At 39.4% G+C, this 27,647-nt stretch overlaps 1 protein-coding gene across 11 annotated transcripts in view; it reads left to right on the forward strand.

The window, feature by feature from the left end:
• The window catches only part of FIGN (fidgetin, microtubule severing factor), a 101,089-nt gene that overhangs the window by 69,478 nt on the left and 3,964 nt on the right, over positions 1-27,647 (forward strand). For all 11 annotated transcript variants that reach the window (XM_004942817.5, XM_025152484.3, XM_004942819.5 and 8 more), the window contains one exon: positions 21,877-27,647. This exon is cut by the window's right edge and continues 3,964 nt beyond it. In XM_004942817.5, coding sequence (XP_004942874.1) covers positions 21,877-24,128 — 2,252 coding nt within the window. In that variant the 3' untranslated portion in view covers positions 24,129-27,647. The remainder of the gene's footprint in view (positions 1-21,876) is intronic.

The raw sequence follows: 27,647 nt of genomic DNA on the forward strand, positions 1-27,647 counted from the left end.
ACAGATCTTGTGGCTGCACCTAAAGATAAGGGGCAGAAGCAGAGCTGACTTGTTTGGCTCTGTGCAGCTCATGCTGTTGGTGCAGATGGGGCCTCCAGGGCCAGAGGCTGAGAGAGATGACTGGGGCAGTGTAGCTTACTGAAGCATAACATGAAATAATTTGCAAGTCTGACTTGCTATTCTTGCAGAGTGGAAGTTGTTGGCACACAGTTTCTGATGTGAAGTGAATTAGCAGTGGAGATCCGGTATTTGTACCCAAATCCAGATATGGCTCTGCGAGCCCATCTCTGGCTACGGCATACGGCAGCAACAGCAAATGTGGTCACACCTCCTATTTAAAAGCAGTGTATTAAAATTTATAGCTTTTATTTGTAAACTCACAGATCATGTGCCACACTGTGTAAAGTGTGATTTTTTTTTTCTTCTGGTTTAATGTTCAGAGTTAGTGTCATCCTAATTAGTTTCCACTGACAGAATAAATATTGTTCCATCTGTGCACTATTACAGTCAGCAACGGAAGGTTTGAAACACTTGAGCAGTGGATGTCAAGTATTCTGAAAAGGGACTGGAAAGCAACTCGTTTTAGATTATTTTGCATATATCACCGTTCAGAAAGAGGTTAGGGGAGCAATTCTCATCTGTACTGCTATCCCAAAATTATGCCAAAATTGTGTTCCTTTTTTTTTTTCAACATAACTTACTTGTTAATGATCATGAATACTAAAAGGAAAGGATTTTATGCATTATGCTAACATAAAAACAATAATACTTTTTTTCTTCTTCTTTTCTTTTTTTCCCTACAAGTCTGTAAATGTCTTTTGAAAGGGAAATGTTTATTATCGTATTGCTGAGACTGGGCCAGATGAACTGATATCCTTATATATTAGACAATCCAGAGACCAAAGGCAGAGTAACTTTTCAGGAACCTCCTTTCCTTTGCCAGTACACATAGCATTTAATAGAACATGCACATTTATAAAAGGTAAATAAAAGATAAATTCAATTCTATTGAATTCTTATTCTTGGAAATTTCTTTTACTGACCTTAAAGCAAATGAAATTAAGAAGCCAATCAACACTATTGAAAGTTCCTTCTGGTGTTGTTTTTGGAGATCTTTGAAAACTTAGTCAGACAGGAGAGAAAGGAACATGGCTCTCTGCAAGATGTGTAGTTAGTTTCTGGATGCAAGTCTGCCTGACATTGAAAATATTTCTTGTGAGTAATAATCCTTTACTTAATGTGATGGAATTTTTCCAGTTCAACTTCTTGTCCTTCTTGTAGCTTGATTAAACAAATTAATTTTTACATAATTGGAAATCAGCACAGCTCTTCATGAAGATGTTACTCAGTATTTAAAAAATACTCTTAAAAGAACATTAATATCTCAACTGTTTAAAAAGAGGCAAATCCCAGGCAGTGTCCTTAGGAAATGCTGCAGGCTATATAAATCCGATTACCCAAATTCTTTCTTAGTTGAAAAAGGATCATATCTGCTGATATCTATGAAATGTATAGCTAATGCCTCTGAGTATCCAAAAATACTCAGCATCTGTATTAATGACTGCAGTTGTCCAGCAAATGTCCCTTTAGATCTTTACTAGACTTTATTTTGTATTCTCAGCAACACTGGAGTTGTATAGATGTAAATATTTTGGTAGCAATTATATAATGAGAATGTTTAATTTGCATGAAATTGCTACATTTAAAGTGCATACATTTAGGCATAAAACGCCGTTGACAGTGCCAATGCTCTTTTTCATAGGTATAGAAACCTGTGCAGAGTTGCTATTTGTAACTTTTTATTTCCTACACAGCTTAAGTTACTACATGTAAGAGAAAAAAGATGCAATTGCTATTCTGTGGTTTTTAACAGGCTGAGAAACAGTACGTTTCACTTTGCTTGATGAATATATTAGTTTTGCTCTTAGTAACAGATAAGAAAACTATTATAGACATATGGGAGGGAAAATGCAGCACACAGTGGGAATTTAACAATTCAGCTTTCTTGAGCGGAAGCTTGTGTTATTCTTTTATATAAATTTTGCTTTATAGATTAAATTATATGGCAATTTTAAGGAACTGAAACTCATAAAAGAAATCGCCTTAGAGAAATGTTATTCTACATCATGTTTAAATAATTAGACTTACGTCTTACTGAAATATATGTTATTTGGATTTAAAAAGAGATAAAAGCGTGAATATTGGCATGATTAGGAAATTATATTGTGTCATGGTGAGGTTGATTGATAGATAGCTGAATGAAAATGAATGCAAAGGCTTGTAGAAGTGAATGCATATTTTACTACCGCTTGGGCAAATGTTTGTGTGTTTACCTGAATTCCGAAAGGGTTATACAGATAGGAAGAGGCATCTTTCCTTTCAATGTTTGGTTTGTGCTTTTTACCAGTACTGCCGTGAAATCAGTCATAAATGGAAGAGTAAGCTCTCACTGAACCAGAGCGCTTTTACAATTTCACAACTGTTTTTCCATTTGCCTTTTACACCAGAAACAAACAGGTAAACAAATGGAAACCCAGCAGAATTAAGTAGGCACTGAAAGGATACACTAGCATTAAATGTTGGCTAGCTGGTAGAGAATCCTTCTTTATTTAAGATTTATTATTATTTTTTAAATATCTGTTTCTATAACCAGCTCAGCCAAAGAGATGCACATCTGAGAAAATTATCTTAGGAATCATTTAAAGGTTATAGTTAGAGAAATGCCTTTCTATTACTCTTAAACCATTTTATTGATTTTTTTTTTCACCCCTTTTTCCATTTATTATCTGTCCCCTAAAGGCCTCTTACACATTGAAGTCCACAGTGGAACTCACTAGTGGGGATGAAGCAGAGAAACCACTGCAGGATTCCCTATTTCAAAGCTGAACCAATATTCACCATTGACACATTCATTCATCTGTGCAGGGTCATTGGAAATCCTCTTTCTCTAGTTTTTCCTTCCCTTCAGGGAGCAATGCTTAAAAGAGCAAACCCCTGGTGTGAGGAGATAGAAGGATTCTCAGCGTGGCCAGTGGTGCCAGGAATCGAATTAAAGTTGTCCATTTGCAGATGACTGTACACTCGGCTCCCAGCATATTCACTATGGAGCTTGATGCTGACGTTTTATTTGAAATGCTGTTGGTGGCACTTTGTTGTATTAAAAATAATAATGAAAAAAAATTCAGGGCAAAAAGTCATTTCTCAAAAATAAGAAAAAAAGCTGAATTTAAAAATGCGCGTGATTCCTGCTGTTCCTTTTAGGTCTGAAGGTTGTTAAGGATCATGTGCCAGAGAGGTAAATAATTACAGAATTTACTTCTTTGGGTAATTTAACACTTGTCACTTATTCTGCTATTGCTGACATCTCTATTTTGGCATAAATCAGATTTTGACATTACTAAACCTACAATTTTGTTTTTCTTCACACACATTATCTCTTCCATGTGAAAGGCACTGGGAAGATGCGGGCTGCCACGAAATCTGAAATGCCTGCAGTCAACACGAAGACTGCCTCTTTATTTCAGTTTCGTTTGCTGTTAATAGGGATGAACCTGGTGAACACATCGGGGCACGTTTGGAAATTTTCAAATGGAGGTTCTGTTAAAGGAGTTCTCTGAATTTGAAGACGTCCCTGTCAGGTTTGAGGATGAAAGGACAAGCACGGTTAACCATTTGGTCACCGGCAATGGAGCGCGTGTAGCGCAGCGGGGGTTTGGTGCCATCTTATCGCCATCGCGGTGACTGCTCTGACTTGCTGGGGGATTTAATTTTTGTCAGTAATTTCAAGGAAATCGCAGGCAGAGAGTATTTCTGTGAGTAACGGTGTCACGATCTGCCGCCAACATAAATCGCAGCCTCTTTGAGGAACATCGGGAAAGGGAAGTGGGAGAACGAGTTGGAGGCTACAAATTACACCAGTGCCTAATTATGCAGCTTTATTCATATGACTGGAGAGAGCCACATGCATATTAGCAACACGGAGGCCTAAATTATAGACATTAATAACAACCTGAGGAAGAGAGCAGGGGAATCATCCAAACGATTTAAATTCTCTGTCGTAGCAACTTGTGGCTTTTGATAGAGCTCGGTCAGAAATATAGATTAAATTTTCTTTTTCAACTAAATCACATAGGTGGTATCTTTATGCTGTGCATATAAAGGATCATTGTTCATCCAGTAACTAGTATTTCTATACTTAGTGCGTGAAGTGTTATAAAGAGGTAACATTACAGGGGGATATTTTAATCTAGTTGAATGACCTTACAGGAGGGGAAGGATTTTCCAAGAGGGGCAGCCCAGTAATGAGGGTGAGGTGTGTCCTAAAACAGCCCAGAGCTCATTCTAGCTTATCAACCACTGCTACAATTCCTAATTTGTGGGGCACTGGTGCTTTTTCTGGGCAGTCTATCATTTAAAGTGCTGTGAGAGACAGTTTAATCATTTTAAGAGTATGCTGTGCTACTGGTCTTGGAAGTGCCCAGTACTCGCCTGAGATTTATTGAAAAAACATTTGTAGCATGACTGTCTTTCCTTTGAAAAAAGTCAAAATATTAAAAAAAGCAGTCATGCTCAGCAGCAGTTTTCATTGATGCATTTAGGGCATTCCTTCTCTTTAGCAATACAGACCTTTTTAAGAAATGTCATTTCTGGTTATCCTCAATATAAAATGGCCCATCAAAGCTACCTTGGTGCAACCTTACCTCTTAAATATCAGTCTGTGCCCTCTAACCATTTGTTATCAAGTACCTTTTAGTTCAGTCATGGCAAGCTTTGTGCTTAATACATAGAATGAACGAGACGTGGATATAGCCCTAGGTATTTTTCATTAAATCACACATAGAAAATTATGTAAAATGTTTTGGATGTGTACTTGAAAAGGTGGCACAAAGTCTTTGTGTCGCAAAGTGCCTGATGAAAATAATGCAGTTTAATAAATAAATCAACAAAATGTTAAATAAGGCCATGGACAAATTTAAAGCCTGCCTAAGTGTTACAGAGTGTGTAACAAAGGTTGGAGTTGGAAGGTTCTGCCTCTTTTTCTTTCATTTTGGATTTAAGTTACTAAAGTCTTCTTATATGTGGTTTCCTTGTTCCTACTTTCTGCTTTTCCTTGTCAGTGCTAGGCATGGCTGCAGACCAGCTAACCCACACAGTGGTGCGATGCATTAGGTTTTTGCTGGTGGCTGGACTGATGGGCTGGGATGGGACCTCTCCATGTGAATCCCACAGGCCTTTGGGGCTGAGCATCTTCAAGGACTGTGCTGTATCTCTAGAGTTAAATCCCTAAGGTGAGAGGCAGCTGTGCAACATGGCCTTCTCTGTACATGAAGAAACCAGAAACATGCTTTTTAGGTGGTAGGAACAGAATGCTCTTCTGTTAACTTCAAAACTCTCTGCTGTCCTATTTTCTGGCCACCCCTTAGTGCTCCTGCTCTTGATTTGGCACAGCTTTAACTCTGAGGTAAAGGACAGTTACAGAAATGCATGTGAGGAACTGGGGGAGGGGAAGGGGAGAAGGAGATCATGTATGTCAGGTACAGAAGAAAAGATGCAGCTGAGAGGTCTGTGTCTGTTGGAGAAGCTCTCCTGGCCTGCTGCTGGTGAATAAACTGCTAACTTTTATGGAGTATAAAAAGCAATTAGCTGAATGGTTTTTACCTTTTTATGAGTAAGACTGTGTTGTTCTCTATGCAGAAATCATCCCTCAGTATGCTGCAATGCAGCAAGGGGGTTGCTGAGAAAGGGTCACTTGGAATGTCTGAAAAACATGTATTTGGGATTGCAAATGATACAGTCTGCACTGGGATAGCCTAAAATATGTTTGTTTTTTTTCTGGTTGTGTCCTTCTGTCAACAAGATTCCAAGCTAGTCACTTTGCCATCACTAGAGACAAACATCATCCCTGCTCTGGGAGGGGAAACAGATATATATGTGCAGTTATACATATATATATATATATATATTTATAATCTCTAAATTAAAGATTTATGTTGTGGCTCTTTAAAAATCCACATAAAACATAAATATAGAATCAAAACTGTAATAGTGAGGAACATGTTTTCTATCTCATGCTGCGAGGCATAAGCTAATCTGCTGGTGAGATCAGGCAGGAGCCCCCCTTCAATCCTGTGTTGTTTTTCATTACACAACTGGCTGTTTGCATTATGGTTTTTATTAGAACTTGATTGCTTAATGACAAAAATACAGAGTTATGTTAAAATAAGTAGATAGCTATGTAGTGGAAAAGCAGAAAATAGATTCTATGAGAAATAAAGTAAAAGTCAAATGCTGGTACATTCCTATACGCTCACCCCAGTTTCTCCAAAGTCAAGAAATGTTTTCCTCACTTGCACATGCATTTATCTGTTAACTCTCTGGACCCCCAGGCACACTCACAGTTGTATTTTATAGGACATGATGTTCTTCATTTTACCTCTTTCATATTTCCATAACCAATTCCAACCAGGGAAGCTGTGTACTAGACTGCTCTACCTTTAAAGAAGGACCAGGTGAGTCTGTGTTTCTAAGCCTATCAAGAGCGAGGAATAATTCCTGCCGTAATACAAAGGATTCCAGATATGTTGGACAAATGTTCTCATCTACTGAAACTCATCTATTGTGTTGCTTTGTAAATGCACCATAATAGCACATAACCTCAGCAGTCTGCAGTGGCAGTTTGTGTGGAAGAGATGGACGAGCGCTTGTTTCTCTTTTGAACAATTAATGTGCATTTTTTTTTTAATGCCACCAAACAAATAGTGCAGAACACCCAGTGAGACAACTTTATATGATATTCCATCCAAACCACTCTCTACTCTGCAAAAAAAAAAAAAAAAAAAAAAAAAAGAAAAGAAAAAATCATCTAAATACTATTGCCGTGAAAAAGAGAACAGAGAAATATGTGGTGTTCTATACTCAAAGGCACCCCATGGATTGTTTATGGTACCTTTTGTTGAAGGGCAGGCTGTGATTGATGCTGGGTCCTGCCTGGGCGAAGTTGGGCTGTGATATTGGAATTTCACTGATGGAGAACAAAATAATGTCTATGCTGCTGTAGACAGCGCAGTGGGTTTCACGTGAGCTCCAGTTTCTGCTATTTATGCTGTGTTTTGATAAAGCTGTCCTGAGACAAGCCACTCCAGGTCTCACCTTAGGTTTCAGTGGCAGCAGACATTGCCTCTGCTGCCGTTCTCTCTTGCCTGGTGTGCCTCGGTGGAGACTCCTCGCCCTCTGACGCCACAGAGGTGGCATCGGCGCGTTCTTTTGCTGTCCATTTTTTAGGATCCTGTTGTTCCTTTTCACTGATTCACAGTGTTCGTGGGCAAATTCTGACTACAGTTTAACCTGCCCTTGTAATTTCATCTGCTTCCTTTACTTTCTATGAAATTCCTATTATGAAATTTCTCAGGCTAGTTTATACCCCTTGTTATTGTGATACTCCATCGCAGTGTGTAAGTAGTGTAATAAGTAAAAGTTGGTAGGTCCCAATTCTTCAGTGGAAAGCCCTGTAAGAATCTTTTAGAGGAGACTTTGGGGATCAAGGTAAGCAGGCCCACAGATACCAGAAGGAGGATTCTTGATTTCTGTAGAAAGCCAGGTGTTGTTTGGAGTCAGCATCTTAGGTGAGCAGGTGAGTGTTTTGTAGGCTTGATAAAATACTGATGAATCTGAGGCTGAAAAGTGATTTATATTTATTTATTTATTTTGTGACAGCGCTGGGATGCAGGAGGAATACACTGAAGGCTCCCACCCTCCTACTTTTATGTTAGAAATAAGAATGTATGCTAACTGCAGTTTTATAATGATGCCTCCTGCGGATGCTACATTTCTGTCAGCATTAGTTTTTAAACTACTGAAAATATCGTAAGGTATTGAAGGACTTATTGATGAGGAACTGATGTTTCAGAGCATCTGCGCTTAGTACAACCAGCAGTACAAAATGCATATCTTGTATCTTAAAGCATCGGGTTGTCACTCACAAATGATGGAAGTTTAATTCATTATTCAGCAGTACAAAAGGAGGTAGTCCAAAGCAGCTATGGAGTCTGTTATTTTATCTTCCTTTACAGGGTGCAGAGAGAAGTGTTTGACTTAAAGGTGCGAGGTTTGGAATTGCGCAGTACAGTAGGCAATGGCACTAAAAAATGTTGGATCTGAGTACAAATTCAGTTCAGACTTAAGAAACTGGAAGATATTTTGATCTGAAACCTACAAAAACCCATCTGGGAATGAGTTCTGGGTGTGCTTTTTTTTTTTCCTTTCCTTTTTCCACTTTGTAGTGCAAAGAAGCACATACCACGAAATCAAATGAAACTGGCATTAATTTGGTAGTCTTAGTTCTTATAGTCCTATTGATTCAGAAAGCTGCAAACAGATACGGAGGCTTATAGGCTGCATTTAGGACTAGTGAAGTTTGGGGGCTAGGGTATATAAAAGATGTAGTAAGAGCGCTCACTCAATAAAGGAGCTGTTCTTAGCCTCTTATCATGGAATTCTGATAGAAAATCTCAGTTCAACAGAATTAAGGTCTCCATCATTTTGTCGGTGGTTTCATTATTGATTGCTCATCTTTATGCGCTTCCTTCCAAAGTCTTGGCCGCCGACACAAAGCTTCTCTGACAGAATCTCTAGTAAGCACAACAACATTTGCATCCCTATGTATTTCTCCTAGTGGGAGAAAAAAAAATTGGTCTTGGTCATTTCTTATTGATAACTTTAAATATTGTGTCAGGCCCAAATCAATCTGGTGAGAGAACAGTGGCTGTTCCTCAGGATTCACTCTGGATATTTAATTAGGTGGAGCTTATATATGCAATTTATTTTCTTTTTTGCCTCTTTCAGCATTTGTTAGGTACTAGTATTGATATGACTAGTGCAGTGAAGTATACATCTAGTTAAATTGGACTTCCTATTGATGAAAACTTATCTCCTGCAGATGTCTGGGCTTTTTGAATAATGTATTTCACAATGCTACATGTTCAGATCTGTGGTGTTTTTTACATTATGAACTTGGTACTAAATACGTACTAGGAGTTAATGGTATCTGAAATACATAGGAAAAGCAGCATTAGTTGTATATGCATGTGTAAATATAAATATAAAATATTATATGCAATATATGATATTACACATAATTTTATTTTGAAACCAAGAAATTTGTTCCATTTTTTTTTTTGCTCAAGCATTTTCAACTGTTATTGGGAAAGGAGAACTGCCAAGTATTTCTTCAAGTACCTCTTTTAATGGCCGTTTTTGTTCATTATCATTCAACTGATGACAACAACATTTATTATTTGTATATTAATGACTGGAAATTGTTAGGTGATGGAAGAGCAGTCAAACAAAGCTAGGAGGAATTAAATTCATGCACGTCTGGTGGATGATACCTGATTTACAGTACTCTATGCATTCCCCAAATAATCTCTCATTTACAGAGCTAAGCCAGTCTAACAGTCTTTTGTGCAATTTTAAAATTTGTTCTGGAAATGTTATTGAATCCCAAGCATCTTCAAATATATTTTCAGGAAAAAAAAAATACTATATTGCAGTAAATCTCTGATCACAGCTACCCATTTCTACAGCTTAATTATGACACTACTAAATGTGAAAATCTATTCAGCGCTAGGAACACTTTTCACATTACATTCACGCTAAAGATTGGCTGTTAAGAGCTCATTACTGGTAGTTTTCTAAAGAGTGGTTTATTAAACACTGTTACCTAATAAGCATCTTTGGTGGTGCAAATTGCTGAAAACAGTAATGAGTCTGATTAGACTTCATTTCAATTACGACAGCTTGTCTAGCAAAAAAAAAAAAAAAAAAAAAAAGACAGAAAAAGAATCTCTTCTTAATGTTTTGGAATCTGGCTACAAGGCATTACATGGTTGAAAAGGAAAATGCCACCTCTGTGTTTCCTTTCCACAGTTCAGTAATGAATAGAGAACTGTCCAAGTAGCCGTCCAATTTAACACATTGCAAAACTAGATGGGCAGCGTTGGAGGCACAATCCTGTTTGCTTAAGAATTCTACAAAGGCTTTTGAGTTAATATATCTAAATAGGGTCATATTTAGGTTTCCTCTGCTTCCCTTGTGTAAGAATATAAAGCCATAAGAAAGAGAGAAAATTAAAATGATTCACTCCTACCTGCTTTGCAGAGGTTATGCATTCCTCTGATTAGTGGAATCCACCTTTCAGTTGTTATATCTGTAAATCTTTCACTTGCGATCACAAACTCTTGCAGCTTTCACAGTACATCATAATTCAACCCATTTCTTTTTTTTTAACAATACAAACCAAGGGTAGTGAATTTGTACTACCAATATCAAATGCCTCAGTAAAGATTTTCTAGTTTCTGAAAATTGGTTTTTGCTGCCTTGTGTATATATCTATATTAATGTTCAGCTTTCTTTAAGTGATTGCTGTATGTTCCTTGCACCTTCTGGAAGAAAAGAGAAACATTAATGACAAAAAGGAGAATTTAAGCTGGTAGTTGATAGATCTTTACCAACATTGTAATGTTCCTGTTGATAGCATATAGCTTTTTTAATACTAAATCAATTTGAAGGCACTTCTATAATATTGTTTGATATAAAATCAGATGGAGAGTTTTATAACTAAAATCTTGTCATAAAATATGACTGGAGAAATAGCAAAAGAGGGGTGCAGATAGAAGATGTGGTGCTGCTGAAGGCGGTACACTGGACTAGTGTGATAGTAGCCAAAATTCTGTCCATTCTGTTGACAGCGCATTTTTAGGAAGGTTCTTATTCTCTAAAGTTACCTTGTTAGACATAAGAAATGAATTAGAAATTGAGCTCATGCAGCAAATACCAGAACAGTCTGTCCATATTTTAATGAAATATTACCACTTGTATACTTATATATATATATTACTTTTTTATTAAACACAACACAAATCCTGACGGCAGGTGAATGTTTTTTGTATAATTAGCTAGTGCCTAAATTTAAAAATGTAAAGGAAAAGGTGGGGCACATTTATCTCCTTCATAGTAAAATATCAACTTCAGTGATTCTTCTGACTTCAAACCAGACAAATGACAGGAGAATCAAACTCATGAATCTTGGAGTCTGGGCATCTAATATTGACACCAAAAACCTTTTGGCTCTTTTTGTGATGTTACCTTTCTACCTTCTCTTTGAAATTCTTACAGTTAGCTGTGATATATTGTATATTGTTTGAAAGTACTCTCATGATGTGCATCATCAAACATCAAGTAAAATAGTACTTTTGTTTTGTTTTGTTTTAAACATCATACAAACACAAGTGCCGTTATTCAGCTGTACAAATGTGTGCCTGTAGCGAGCTTTGAGATGCTAATCAGAGGAGCTTGACTTCTGTACCCTGAAGCAAATTTTAAAACTATTTCATCATTAGGTGACTACCTATACAATGAAAGTATGGACAAAATTACAGGAAAATGCTACAGTTATTGTTACTTAAGTTATCAAGAGGGCTTGGCTAGTTATTGATATCATCATTGCAGGGCTTAGATTTTTGTTCTCTTGAAGGCTGTTTACAGAGAGGGCTGAATCTGTGTGATAGCTGCAAAGGAACGTGACATTTTTATCAGCTAGGCTCTGTCATTTATTTCTGTTTTTAAAGGCAGTGCATTATTCCCTTCTACCCCCTGAAATGCCTGTGTACTCTGTGACATACGGTGTGCTTCAAGACCTGGCTCAACTTTTCCTATTGCAGGATGAACTTTGCTCTTTTTTTCGGACAGGGAAACAGGACAGGATCACCTGAGACAGTGGTTTATTTCCCCTCCCACTCTCTCCAGTAATGAGATGAAAATATCAGCATATATAGAGTTAAATTTCTCAGTTGAGGCATTCTTTCTCATGCTTGTGTGTGTAAAATATCTAAATGTATACATATACATAGAGAGAGAGATTTCTGTATTTGTCTATAGAAAATTCCCTGCTCCTCCTCTTTCCCTTCCCTGGATAATTTGTCAAGTCAATTTAACAATCTAGAGAGTTCTTTTCAAATGCTCAGGAAACAATACTAACAATACTGTTAGTCCCAAACCAAGAGCATGAAAAAATAAAAAGAAAAAGAAAAGAAAAAGAGCTATATTCCGTTTTTCTGTAGCCAGTGCAGATACATTTTACTGAATGAGCAAGAAAGAATCTTCGGAATTTGTAGAATACAATAATTGAAAGGTTTAAGTGGGAAAAAGATTTAGCTGGGCTTAGTGTTTCCAGCATGTCAGGTCCTTGGTTATGCTCCTGCTTTTAATCTTGTTGCTGTGTGATGGGGGAGCAGGAAGGAAGGCAGGGTCAGCTGCGCGCGCCGGACCAGGGCTCTTCCCTGGAGCGTGATGAGCTCGGCACTGGTGGTGTGGCCAAGGTGTTCCCTGGCCTGGGGAGGAAACCGTGGCTCCCTCTGGTAACACACCGCGTCTCACAGCGTCATGCTGAAATGTGCGCATTGGGTTTGCTGTTGTTTTGTAATGGAAAGATGAAATAAGTACATGGCTTGGTAACGCGACCCTTTCACGTGAGGTATTAGGGCTTTTTGGAAAGGTTGTGCACGGCAGTGCTGGCTGCCCTGTGTGCTTATAGGAAACGCGTGTGGCTGTGTGTGCTCGGCAGGGAGCGGGGCTGGCAGCTCTCCGGAGCGCTCCGCTCTAATCCCGGGCCGAAAGCAGTTCATCTTCATGTGTCGTCTTGTATATAAGAAACAACACTAAACCCACCAAAACTCATTTCATATGTAGCTTTTTTCCACAGCCTTCAGATCAAAGTTATTTTCTTCATGCTGGACTAAATTACACGCAGGTCCCAGGAGTGAAGGACACTGAATTAATGCACTGTGTCACCCAGTCCTGGCTATAGAATATTTTTATCCAAGTGTGAGACGCAACATCTCTTTACTATTTCATTAAAAATTAATGTGCAGATTGCCAAAAAGCAAAATGCATAAATGACAAACAAATTTTGCACAGGCTTTGTGTGCTGTGAAGTCATCTTAAGAAGGATATTTTTTTTTCCCTCAAGTATCAGATTACTTCTATATATACATTTAATCAGTATTTGTTCTCATTTAGCTCATTAGCAGAGGTACTCTAATCTCAGTAAAGCGTACCTTTCCTGTGCTGATGGGTCTTGGACTAAGCGCTTTAAGAGGAAAGCAGTGTTGCTGGCTACAGGCTGAGCACTGTGCTAGTGGCCCATGCACGTCTGCTTTCTCACTCTTGGTGGAGCGTATTGGGTCAAACCTGACTACAGTTATTTGAAACTTCCTGAAACTGGTCTTTGCTTTCGCGTTTGTAAAAAGAATAGGGCTGATTATATAAATCTCTGGAATTAAACTTGCCTTGCTGTATATAAAGCTATGAAATACATTACATACGTAGGTATATTCTTAAATCATGGTGATTGAAAAATAAATTGAAAGATACAATGTAGTGGGATAAATGGAGATTTATACAGAGTGCTGCTGCTGTTAATTGGACAGAAATATATTTCTGTCTTTCTTGTGTTTTAGAGCAAGATTATTTTCTAACATTTTGGAACACTGTGACATAAAAAATAATACAGCATCACCTAAATCTCCATTTATTGCATGCCCACTTTGTTCAAATAACGTATGTCCCTTTATGGCAGTTTTAACCCCATTTATCCTCGTACACAAGTGCTCACCTGTTATTTACTCACATAAGAGAAGGTCGATACCGCAGAACAAGGGGAGTGCTCTGTTGTGACATAAGCCATACATATTCATTAGCTCTGCTGTCCCTCTGGACATGTGTGGTATGTTCTGATGATCTTCATTTGGCAAAAGGAAGTGAGCGTAAGAAGGAAATTGTCTTAATGGATTTATGATACATGAAAGAAAGGGTTTTAAAATGCTTTACTTGCAGCAAGAAAGAAGACTGTAATTCTAAGTATAACTGAAAAAAAAATGTTAAAGGAAGGAAATTACTGAGTCATGGTTAACAACAGAAAAGGAAAAATGATAGATTCCAGTATTTGACAATTACAATATTCAGATAATAATTTTTTGGCCAGAAGAGTTTAGTTCAGAATGTGGATGTTCCATGTTGGAAACTCATTCCTTTTGCTTCTCACTGACTTACTAAAACACGAGTTTGTTGTTCTGCGTTTCACCTGATGCAGCTGATTATATGAGAAAAGCAGCAAAGCAGGGAATGCATTGTATCTGCTCTGCTTTTAAGGATTTCTGTTACTCTCTTTCAAGGCAAATGTGCCTCTGTCTCCAATTCTGGAAAGGGAACCAAGGAAAGACTGATCTCACTAGTTTGTTCATTAAAAAGAGAATATAAATTCTCTAAAAGCTTCAGCTACTTTTACTGGAGACTTGGGGTGAGTGCTTAAGTGGGAACAGAATCATGCTTGAGGTCTAAAGTATTGTTTTCTTGCAAATGTGCTTTAATATCTGTGTGGGATGGTCAGACTACATTCATTTATGACTCTATGTTACAGTGCAAATATTTTAATTCTCTTAGAATTAAAATATTAGAATTCTTAGTTATCCCGCAGTAGTTATATTGATGTACATGTTTACATAGGCATAAATTGCAGATTATGTGGTATATTACATCTACACAAAATGTATTGCAAGTGTGTTCTGCTTACTATAAAAAGTGGATGATTGGATTTTGTTTGTTTTAAGTTATCCTTAATTTTGTTTGCAGTTACTGTTCTTCTGAATATTAATTGTCTCAGAAGTTATTATTGCCTTCTTTGTTTGGTGATAACAAAATATGCTGGGTCGTTTAGAAGCAGTGTAGTGTTCAGGGATACTTGAAGGAAGCAGCTTAAAAATGTAAAGCCTGGGAAGAAGTGTCTTAATATGTGAAAAGAAAATTAATTGCAATTATTGTCTTCCTTAGCGTGTTTTCTAGTAGGTTTGGAAAAGTGTTACCAACAGATGAGTACAGTGAGGGCAGATTGATGTGGTAAAATATTTTAAGATATACTGAAATTTATCACAGATAAAACCAGCTGTGTGTGTGGAAGGGTGGCACATACATGCGTAAACGGCTTTACTTATGGTACACGATGATAGTGCATCCATGTGGTTATGTTGTATGTGTGGAGTGCGGAACTGAGAATGCTTTTGTGCCGGTGGACTGCTGCCACAGAGCCACCGCTACCTCCAGTGGGCAGCATCCAGGGAGGTCCTGTGGGCGCCCTGTCCCTGCCACTGCTGCTTGGGGAGCTGACGGATCTGGCTAAATACGAGAGTGCCATCTCTGGACCTAGATTTCCTCTGTGTGCTTGTTCTCCTTATTTCTGTTTCATAAGGCTTTTGAAGCTGATGAGTCTGCTAAAGGATGTTCAGCCAGAAATGGCTTTGTGATTATCAAAGGCACTGCTTTATGTAAATGGCGGGGAGGGGGCTTGGAAGGAGAGAACTCATTTGCTGCAGATGTATTGTAATTTGCTGTCCTGAGGTGCGAAAGCGTGATTTAAAAGGAATAATCATTTGACAGTATTTAAATGAGATAATTGGGATGTATTAGTTTGAGATTCCAAGTCTGGGGTTTTGTTCTTAACTGGTTCCAGGCTCTCCTAAAATATCTTGCATTTTTGTTACTGCTTTTGTCTTTTAAGTGCTGTTGACATATATGTGATCCTCAATATTACTCGTGATTTAAGTGTTTTGTTTCAAAGATTGAAATGTTTTCACTGTCCCTGCTAGATGGGAATCATATTGTAAACACCCTGCCAACAGCTTGCTCCCACTGATGCGCGTGGCATGCGTAGGCTATGTATAATAAGAGGAACACCAGACCCCCACCAAAAAGTGCTGAGAGCACTTTCCAGGTCTGTTTTCGTGGGTTGGTGGTTGCCATTTGCTGCATAAAGCTTCCAAAGCTGGCTCCATATAGCTGGGCAGCTCAGCTGGAGGCTCATCCTCCCACCAAATCCTTTGACGTCAAAGGAGATCCTCATGGACTGGAGCAGAGGTCTTCACTGAGTAATTAGAAAATAAATGTGGGAATCATTTTCTTTCTTTCTTTTTTTTTTTCCTCTGCAAAACATAATTAGCTCAATCCACTCTTCAAAATCCCTCCTGTTTCCAATTAAGAGAGATCAGTTGCACTATCTTCAAATAGCTGAAATTATGCTTATTAATAAAAAATGGAGTGTAAAAGAAATGTTTTATCTTGAATTAATTTTTATTATTATGGGACATACGACAGTATACAGGCTTACAAAATATTATCAGATTTACTATAAACCCAGGGAGTTGTACGTCCTACATCTTGCACAGCGGTTATGGCATGACTCATTTATTCAACTATTTCCCATGCTTAAGGTGGACATTAAAATGTGGATGTAGGACCTGATCCTTGAGGTAATGACACCTTCAGCCCTCACTGAAATTTGGGAAGTCCGGGCGTGTTCCCAGTGAAACACCTATGTAAGTCAGTGGCTGTTTTTGAAGGGCTGATCTCTGCATGTCCACAAGAAGTGGTCTTTAGGCTAAAATCATTATGTTCCATAGTGTAAATACTCAGTGTCTTGAATAACTGGAGGCAGAGCTGAAAGTAGCAGTTCAGTGGACAGGGACAGCTTTGGCTAAATATGTAAGCAGTTCAAAATAATGAAGTTCCAGGTCCACTGATAAATCTAGAAGGAAGAAGCCTGGTGGCACTTAGAGCTGAGCTTGCTCATACCAGTGGCTATGGCAGTTCTCAGAAATACCTCATTCGTTTGTTCACACTGCTGTGGGCTATCTCTTTTCCATAGAGCTTTAAACAGTTGCTTAGAGCATGTTTAACCACATGCCCGAAGTAAAGAACCTTCTTCAGCAGGTTTACTAACAAACCTGCAGATTTCTGCTAGATAGGGCCTAAGACTCTGCAGGGATGGACAAGGCAGACACAGTGAGGCCATGACAGGAGAATTGCTTTGTTTTGCCTCAGGTATGTTGAAGGAATGTTTGGAGGCCCCTGACCTAAACAGGAGCTCTGGTAGCTGGCTGGGAAGGTTGGTGAGAAGCCCGGTTCCTAGCTCCCAATGCACAGTGGCTGCATGTTGTACGGGTTTATTCCTCAACATCTCTGAAACTGCAGTACAACCTGTTCAGGAAGTTGCTTATGATTTTATTTTAGCTTGATTATTTTATTATAAATGTGAAGGGATAGAGAGGTGTACTGGCATCCCAGTGTCTTTGCCTACAGCAGAGCATTGGTAATGCACAGTTGACTGGACAGTTTCCCACCACCTGGACTTGTCTTTGGGATGCAGCAAATCCTTTGCTATGTTTTCATTCAGTGTGGTCCTGGCCAGTATTTTTAGACTTTTCTGTGCCTTTCAAGAAAGTGTTTCAGCTTCCTTCCATTCAAATTGAATGGAGAGGCATGTTATTATTTTTCTTCTGTAACAGATGTAATCCTGTGAGGGGCTGAGCAGTTCCACCCAGTACTGAGGGCAGCAGGGGTAGAGGGATCTTTGCATGCACAAACTCACTTGGGCTCCAGCAGGATTGGGCCCCTCTGGACATCCAGGCTGTGTAGGCTGCCACTTGTTTCTTTTTGCATTCGGATTTCAAAGTTGTTTTTATTTTCCTTACTCTGGCATTCTTTCTTTTTTGTTTTGTTTTTACCCATAAGTCTGAATTTGAAAGTGGTCTTCTGCCATACAGAATTATGCGTGTGAAGCTGATGAAGTATTATTTATTAGATTTTACATTTTCAGGCTTAGCGTACAAAATTAGAAGGGGAAAAAAAGAATAGTCAAACACATAGTTCAGAGTAATTGAATAATGAAATTGTTGACTGTAATTACTTTAAATGTAATTCATATAGTTCTAAGTGCAAGAATTATTGAGGAGAAATGCATAGCAGGGCTGTCAGGACAAGGAAAAATAGATACTGCTAAAAAAGCCTACCGTGCCTCTCCTATGTAATGTATTAAATTTATCTTAAAAGCAATTCTCTGATAAGTACATACCTTTACTTAAAGAACAGAATCCTTTCCTTTTGCCTCTTACAGCTCATACCAGTGCAGTTTACATGGCCTGATGTCGATATCTAAGAGGATTCTTAAGTTAGCAAAAAAGGAAAAAAAAAAAAATTAATGCATTTAGCCTTCATTGCTTCTGGATTTTAGTAAGTTAGTAAGCGAATGTGCTATCTACAGGGCTGTGGGTTATGCCAGATTCTAAGTGATTCTAGAAATAAATAAATAAACCTCTAAACATACCCTTATTTACCTGATGTGAGGTGTTTATATCATCGTTGGAATCCTTAACAAAAGAATTGCAGAAAGGATGTCAGCTCAAGCAAAAGCAGCTAATAAAATACAATTAAAAATGCACAGAGGAAGTGGCTGCAAACACTAGGCAATTTGAGGGGAAAAGAAAGCATGTTTACATAACTAAAGGAACCTACAACTTTTCTTTTTTTCCCCAAATCAGACATCTGACTCTTGTCAAACAATTATTGGGTTATTAACAAAAGGAGTTAAACCTAACAAAGTTTGCTTCTTTTTCAATTAATATCAAATTGAGGAAATGCCTCTTTGTGCTCCTGGATGAAGACCATTCCAGTGGACAAAATGTAAATACAGATTTCTTCACTGCATACTAATGCAAAAAATACGCTTATGGTTAACTATTAACCTATGCTTCCAAATAACACTAATGATTGCAATGTGCTGGAATAAATGCTCATGTTTCATGGGATGAGAATAGTCCTGTTCTCTTAAGCTTATCTAATCAATGCCTAATCCTGCCTTTACAGCCTTTGCTAAATGCATTGGTATTTAATATGCATCAATAAATAAACTTTAAGTTATTGTGCAGTGAGCATATCCAAAGATAGCATGACAAAGTGAATCTACTGGTCTATCTACCAATTATTCCAAATAAGGAACACTGATGATGTGGTTTCCTCCTGCCTCTTATAATGGATAGTTCAGATTTTCTGACATTCTTTTGCAGCCTCATAACAAAGTAAATAAATTAATGTTATACAAATACAATTCAAAGAATTACATTTTTGAACCATCTGAACAGATGTCCCCACTAAGAGAGAGATTATTTTATTTAAAACCCATTCAAATCTATTCTAAAGGAACAGATCAGTTGGTGGAATTGTTAAGTATTTGTAGAAGGTATTTTGAAAAACTTGCTAAGTGGCAGTATATGATGTATGTTGTTACGCTCTGACCTGCTGTATTACCTCTTTAAATCGTCTTCCTTTTACATGCCGTTAAGACAATGTGCCAAAAGCGTATTCATTAACTACAGTACAAATACCAAGCTCAATCAAATTGTCTGCTGCATCTGTGCCTGCTTTGCCTTCCTTTTCTAAAGTTTCACTGCTGCTTTAGTGCATTCTTTGCTAAGAGTCTTTCTCATGGTATCCATTCATTAGTATCTAGTTGAAGCATCAAGCTGCTCAAGTTCTTGTGCAGGTCTGTAACAGAAGCTGGTTTGGTAACCTTAGAAGCCTCAAATCAGAGAACATGGATAGAGTTTTTGGTTTGTTTGTTTGTTTGTAATAGGACTAATGCATCCGTATGTCTATTAGGCAGTTCTGTGTTACCGGAACATTAATATTCTTTCCATTTTAAAAGGCTTGAAGTAAATCCCATGACAGTAGAGGAATTTTAGATACTGATTACTTACAATTGGCTCTTGGTGATTTGTTCTTCAGATTTCCAGCTGAATTTAACAAAGTATGATTTCTGAAAGACCTTGATGGTTTCTCATTAAAATAGCATTTTTTCCTTATGAGCATGATTTCTATAATTTCACCCAATTTCATGATACATTTACCCCCTTCGAAAGGCAGCGGTTGAAACATCAGAAACAATTAGCAGAAAAGATTATATTAATTCTAAATGAAAGAAATAAATCTGCCAAAAAACTCAGCCTCAAAACTGCATTTGTCAAAAACGCTTCTCTGAATTAACTGTTAGAGGGTAACTGTATAATTGTTAACAGACGTTTTTCTCAAGTTGTCAAAGTGTTTGAAAAATGAGAGAGAAAGGGAACACTCGGGGAAAAAAATCCACAAGTAATCAATGGCATGCTCATGTGGACTGAGGCTCGCAGTGCTTGTACTAATAAAATACAAGGCACAATTAGAGGTACTTTGCAGTCTAGGGGCTAAATTTAACTGATCTGGCGATCTGCAAAGACGTGAATCCAAAAATAAAAATGAAGAATCCAAATGCAAATGAGTGCAACTGCAATAAAATATAATTGCAAGTGAATCTGTTGCTTTATTCGCTTATTGTGTAATTACTGCAATTCTTCCCACCTTGTTTTCAGTATTTCTTAATCATTAAGTCGGAAGCATGACAGCAGTGCCAGCCCTGGAATGATTCTCTTTGACTAAAACCTTGTAAATTAACACAATTAGCACAGCATCATCCTGCTAATTAACTTCCAGTGTCTGGTGCAGTGGTTTTGCAAACAAGGAAGGGGGAGTCAGAAGGGAATAAACATGCCATTCTGTTACCAAACTGTGTGCTGTGTTAGGTTTAGCTCAGCGAGGCTAAGCTGGCCATGTCAGATGCCAGAGTCAGGCAATGAAGAGCTAAAGGGGTTGGGGAGAAAAACAGGAGGGGGTAGGAGCTGTCAAAAGAGACTGCAGTAATTCAGAAGGGAGCTAGTGCCACAGATGCTTCATTTTGACTAGGCCTCTTCCTTATCAGGGAATCTGTGCCAGAGGGCACAAGACTGTTTGCAAAAATCACTTTTGGTAACGCGAGAGAGATTAAGGAGGTCTATTTGATACAGCTGTAGGAAAATCAGCAATGTGCCTACCATGCATAGGTAAGAGTTGGAGGGGGTTATCTTAACGCCTGTAAATTGCTCTTACTATGCGCAGTGGATTACTGGGAGAGTGAATAATGCACATCACATTATTTGCAAGATTAATTGCTTTGAAATGGTGGTTGCGTCCTGTAATTTATTTATTTTTTAAAATATTGGTAGTGGTTTTTTTGATAGCCAGTTCTGTATGCCTTAGAACTTTTAGGGACTTACCTTTGTTTCTTTTTCTTTTTCTTCATCTTTTTTTTAATTCAACCTTCTTTCTTTGTACCCTGGAGGCTGTGAGGGGGGGTGGAAAAAAGAGAGAGCAAGCAAGGAGACCGATAGACAAGTCATGCTTGTTTTTTTTTCCAGAGCCTCAACAACAGAACTGAGAGGCAGAAAGGAGCCAGTTGTAATTCATACCGAGTTGTAGGCTTTGTGTGATGAAAGCGACAGAGCGCTGCCTGGGAGATTGCTTTGCTGCACTCCACGAAGCAGATTTGAAACTGTCGTGGACCACTTTAGATGAGAGTTGGATTATGGAATGACCTGCTATGTCTGTGTCATATTGTTCTGCGCAGGGTGCATTATACTGTGCTAACTAGGTGTTCAGTACCAAATAAGAGAGGTATCCTAGATGTGATCTGTCAGCTGTGTCTCGTATTTTTATATTGGTTAAAATATAAAACTGAAACACTCATGAGAGAGGACAGAGCAGTTGGATGCCTTGTGTGTTAAAAATAAATCTGCACTCAGAGTATTTAAAATACCAAATCTTAGCTAATTAATTTGAGAAATCTGGCATGACCTATATACGTGTATATATATATATTTAAACCAACAAATACCCCGTACGTAATTGAGGAAAACAATGTGTGTGTGCGCCTATAAAACAAACAAACAAACAAAAAAATAGTAATCTGACTGTTTATGCTGCTTCACTGGGGCACTGCATTTTGTTTCTTAATGGATTTGTGATGTTAAGTACAGCATTTTGGAGAGCTGGAGAAATTTACAGGCAGTTTACATTCAAGAACTCATTTAAAATGCTTCGGAAAAAGCCTGAGCTTGCTGCTAACTTTGTTTTCTCTTGCTGCCCTAGGCTTGAAGATGCAGTGGACGCCGGAGCATGCCCAGTGGCCAGAACAGCACTTTGATATCACCTCCACCACCCGGTCCCCTGCCCACAAGGTGGAAGCGTACCGGGGGCACCTGCAGCGCACCTACCAGTACGCCTGGGCTAACGATGACATCTCGGCTCTGACTGCCTCCAATCTCTTGAAAAAGTATGCAGAAAAATACTCTGGAATTTTGGAGGGCCCAGCTGAACGGCCTATTCTCAGCAATTACACTGAAGCTCCCTCGGGGCTGGTGAACGGACGGAAGAATGAAAGTGAGCCCTGGCAGCCTTCGTTGAATTCAGAGAGTGTGTATCCCATGAATTGCGTACCAGATGTCATCACTGCCAGCAAAGCCGGCGTGAGTGCTGCCCTCCCTCCCGCAGATGTGTCAGCCAGTATCGGGAGTTCGCCCGGAGTGGCCAGTAACCTGGCTGAACCTAGCTACTCCAGCAGCACCTGCGGAAGTCACACTGTTCCCAGTCTTCATTCAGGGCTCCCATCTCAGGAATACGCCGCAGGATACAATGGCTCCTACTTGCATACCAGTTACAGTGGCCAACCAGCACCTGCACTTCCATCCCCTCATCCGTCCCCCCTGCATAGCTCGGGGCTTTTACAGCCCCCACCACCGCCGCCGCCACCACCAGCCCTAGTCCCTGGCTACAACGGGACCTCAAACCTCTCCAGTTACAGCTACCCATCTGCCACTTATCCTCCTCAAACTGCTGTTGGCCCTGGGTACAGCCCTGGGGGTGCCCCACCACCCTCGGCCTACCTGCCGTCAGGAATCCCTGCTCCAACCCCTCTGCCCCCCACTACCGTCCCCAGCTACTCCTACCAGGGCCATGGCCTGACGCCCATTGCGCCGTCTGCCCTGACCAACAGTTCAGCCAGCTCTCTCAAAAGGAAAGCTTTCTACATGGCAGGGCAAGGAGAAATGGACTCCAGTTATGGAAATTACAGCTATGGCCAACAGAGATCTACACAGAGTCCCATGTATCGAATGCCCGACAACAGCATTTCAAATGCAAACAGGGGGAATGGATTTGACAGAAGTGCTGAAACATCATCCTTAGCATTTAAGCCAACAAAGCAGCTAATGTCCTCTGAGCAGCAAAGGAAATTCAGCAGCCAGTCCAGCAGGGCTCTCACACCCCCATCCTATAGTACTGCTAAAAACTCGCTGGGTTCAAGATCGAGTGACTCGTTTGGGAAGTATACCTCCCCGGTAATGAATGAGCACGGTGACGAGCACAGGCAGCTCCTCCCTCACCCAATGCAAGGCCCGGGACTTCGTGCAGCTACCTCATCCAACCACTCTGTGGACGAGCAACTGAAGAATACTGACACACACCTCATTGACCTTGTTACCAATGAGATTATCAACCAAGGACCTCCCGTAGACTGGAATGACATCGCTGGCCTAGATCTAGTAAAGGCCGTCATTAAAGAGGAGGTTTTATGGCCAGTATTGAGGTCAGATGCATTCAATGGACTGACTGCTCTACCTCGGAGCATCCTTTTATTTGGACCTCGGGGAACGGGCAAAACATTAATGGGGAGATGTATAGCTAGTCAGCTGGGGGCCACATTTTTCAAAATCACTGGCTCTGGCCTTGTCACAAAGTGGTTAGGTGAAGGAGAAAAAATTGTCCACGCCTCCTTCCTTGTGGCAAGGTGTCGCCAACCCTCAGTGATTTTTGTTAGTGACATTGATATGCTTCTTTCTTCGCAAGTGAGTGAAGAACACAGTCCAGTAAGTCGGATGAGAACCGAGTTCCTTATGCAGCTGGACACTGTACTGACTTCTGCTGAGGACCAAATAGTAGTAATTTGCGCCACAAGTAAACCGGAAGAAATTGATGAATCTCTTCGAAGGTACTTCATGAAACGACTTTTAATCCCACTTCCTGACAGCACAGCGAGGCACCAGATAATAGTACAACTGCTCTCACAGCACAATTACTGTCTCAATGACAAGGAGGTTGCACTGCTTGTCCAGCGCACAGAAGGCTTTTCTGGACTAGATGTGGCTCACTTGTGTCAGGAAGCAGTGGTGGGCCCACTCCATGCCATGCCAGCCACAGACCTTTCAGCCATTATGCCCAGCCAGTTGAGGCCAGTTACATATCAAGACTTTGAAAATGCTTTCTGCAAGATACAGCCTAGCATATCTCAAAAAGAGCTTGATACATATGTTGAATGGAACAAAATGTTTGGTTGCAGTCAGTGATACTACTTAAAAAAAAAAAAAAAGTAATGAATGTTGGCACACACAGAACCTGCTACATAGGGTAGAGAACCCTTTTCAGTAGTGTTAAAATTGCAAAGGGTACTGGGAAGACTACAATATACCTTGCCTCTAAAGAGCCAGGGTAGACTTGAAGGAAAAGTGCATCAAACAAGAGCTGCTGATCTGAAAAAGCCACACATGACAGAAAGCGCGTGTTGATGCTCAGTTCTGTTCAAGCTAGACAATACTCACCAAGGAGCAAGGTGCAAGTGGGTTGATTTCAGAAGGACATGAACCCTGTGTGTTGATTCCATTCTGCTGTTCTTGAGATTTAGTTGCTGTCAAGTGCCTGAAGTGGTGCTTTATTTTTTGTTTGCCTCACAATTACATTGGTGGCATGTGCTAATATAAAGAGCTTTAACTTCAAACATTATTGGACTAAAGAGATGAACGGTTGTATTGCGACAGAGAACCAGATTTTTGCTATTCTAAGAGCAACAGTATTCCTCAATCCTGTCTGTTCTGCGGTGTTAAACTAAGAACAGGTAAAACAGGGTAATGGTAATCTGGACCTTAATTTCTGCAGTTCATTTCTTTTAATGTTCTGTCTGCAAAAACTCAGGAAAGTGATTGTGATTTGTACAGTACCTCAAAGGAATGTGTTGAAAGCACTATGTACTGCTGAGAGTTATAGGCTAGGCTTCAATGTTACTTTATATTAAATATGTATGTTTACCTCAACAATTGGAAAATGGCAAGGAAAATTACTTTGAATGTATCCAGGAAAAAAAACTAAAGTGTGATATGACTGAAGCTTTACAGTTTTTAAAATTAGAAACAGAAGGATTTCAGTGTTAGGAAACTGTTCTTTTGCCAATTTGTCACATCAAACCAGAGCAGAACAATTTTTCTTGTTGGTAAACTGTAAGAGTTTTCAGCATATTGCTCCTTGATAATTATGTGATACAGTCTTTAGAAGGTGCTTAGATGAAAGAAAAAAAAAAAAAGCCACATAATCGGTTTATGTTAGCAGCTGAAACAGTCAAATGTAAGATTTGGTTGGATTCCGAGAGGCAAGTTACCTTAAGCTGTGACTGCCGGCGCTTACTAAGGGGCTCTGGTTGTGGTTTTGAGGTTATTTGGGTGGAGCTGTAGGGAGTGGAATCAGTGTAGGTCACTGGCAGAGCTATGGGTTGCAGAGATGTTGATAGCAACACGGTAGACTGTGACCAAATAAACAGTACAAATAGCAAAACAAAACTGAACCCTCAAAGTACGTTTATTTCCCTTTCCAAACTGTAAAGTTGAGTTTTTGTTATGTGCGTACAGCTCCATTGTCCTTGATGCAATCTTCATTTAGCATCCATTAGAAATCTTTCAGGCTGGAGTGTGCCCACCATTATTTCTACCTCAGTTTTGTTACATTTCTCTTGGAAAGCAAAGTAAGAAATAGGGCAAAAAACAAAACCAACACAGAAGTCAGATTACATTAGGAATGTGAACCTGCTAAACGAGTTTCAGAGAGCTGCTGGTTTTCCCCTGAAGTCAAGTTTTCTCCATGCTAGTGCTCTTTACTCCCCTTCCCACCCCCCCCGAAATATACATACTCTGGTGTCTTCCTTCTGGAAAGATGAGCTGGCATGTGTGACATTTTGCTCAGTTCTCCCCACCCCCCCATCTTTCTTTTTATCCTTTAATGCTTTCTGTGCAACTCTTTTCATGACAGCTGACTGATGTTGGGTAATGTCTCTGAGCAGGAACAGTGTATGTTGCAGCTGCCCAAAGCCTCTGCCATCACGTGAGCAAAACAGCCTTGCTTTTTGAATGTATTTTTTTGTTTGTTTACTTTAAAGAGACAGTAACAAAACTGTTGCAAAGCACTGGCATTTAATGTTTCTGTTAAGTAATGTACATTCAAAACCATTGAATAAATGCACTGAAAAGCCCCAAGAAGAGAGATACCAATCTGTTATGAGATCATGCTTGTCTTCTCAAAAATTGTACAGATCTTGTCTGTTTTGTTAAATCAATGGAGACATTTAGCATTCAGAAAGCTAATGAGGGATTTTGTGATATTGCTGGAAATTTATGGCTATTGATTACTACTTTCCTTTATCTTTCTTTTAATATATATATATATATAAATATATATATATTTAGATAGAACGTGCTAAAAACAGAGCAAATAAACCAAAATCTAATATAAGATGGATTCCTGGCAAACATTTTGTCTATCTAAAACTTTATGTTTTAAGCATAAAAATACCATTTTAAAACAGTGCCTTTCATTAAGGATGTAGAAAGTAAGACTTAAGTACATCACCTGCTTTCTTTCTTTCTTTTTTTTTTTCCTTTCTTTTTCCTTTCAACAGCAATTACAGTCTATGGTCTTTGTTATGACCCAGTCTTTCTGCTTCCCTAAACCTCCACAGGCTGGTTCTCCATCCTAGTCATTCCACCATCCTCATATTTGGGTGACCCTGGTGTCTCCACTAGCTGTAGGTTCACGCTGATCACACTGGCAAGTACGCTATTGCAGATCGCTGACCCAAATTTTGTCTTAGACATTGCCTTTCATATCTGCCATTGAGCTGGGCTTATTTGAAAAGCTCAGGCAAATTTTGATAAACCAACTTTTGCTTTATCCATTCCTGATAAGACCATAACTCCTAACAGATTTTGCAGCTGGCAAAATGAAAACTACCCTTAGTGTGATTTTTTTTCTTTTTTTCCCTTTTTTTTTTTTTTTTTAACATCATCTTATCCAGTAGCGAAAACAAAAAGCAAATTAAATGGTAGATTGTCCCTTTGGCTTCCAGCTTTAAATTGTTCTCTATAAAAAGTCACTCTGGGAAATGGATTTTTCAAATGTTAACCAAAGTGACAAGCAGGCAGAAACTGAGATGGTGTGAAAATGCAGGTTCCACGCACACACACACTCCTGCTCTCCAGGGCTTGTTTCAGCTTTGGGGCAGCAGCAGGTGAAAACTTCACCCGTATCACAGCGGCTGCAAAAAGTGGAGGACAGAGCCAGATTGTTACCCAAATCTTTCCTTACCAGCAGCTCTCCTTGACAGCACTCAGAAAGGTGTCTTTTTAGTTTGGTTGGGTAGTGTTAACAGGAGACGCGTCAGGCCTTCTTGAGAACTTTCTGGCTGCCTTAACTTCTTTGACAGAATTTCCCCCCCTCAGGGGGCTGAGCTGGCTGAACCTCCCACCACACCCACTCCTTCTCACTGTTTTCCCCCTTTCTCCTTCATTTATCCCCCTTTTCTCCCTTGTGAGCAGGAGTCGGCGTGCCACTGGGCCTTAACCCCTCCCGGCAGCCTCCTCATTGGGGAGAGTCCAAGAAGGGCTGAAGCACGACCCTGACGTCCCCCTGCACCTGTGTGGATCCCAAAGGTTAGGATTGTTTTTGAGAGGAAAGATAAAATATGTTTTAATGGTATCCTCAGGATGAAACATTAGCTAGTTTTTGACATTTCCATGATAGAAAACTGCTGTCTTTTATTACCAGGC

Source organism: Gallus gallus, chromosome 7 (assembly GCF_016699485.2).
Source record: "Gallus gallus isolate bGalGal1 chromosome 7, bGalGal1.mat.broiler.GRCg7b, whole genome shotgun sequence".
NCBI lineage: Eukaryota > Metazoa > Chordata > Aves > Galliformes > Phasianidae > Gallus > Gallus gallus.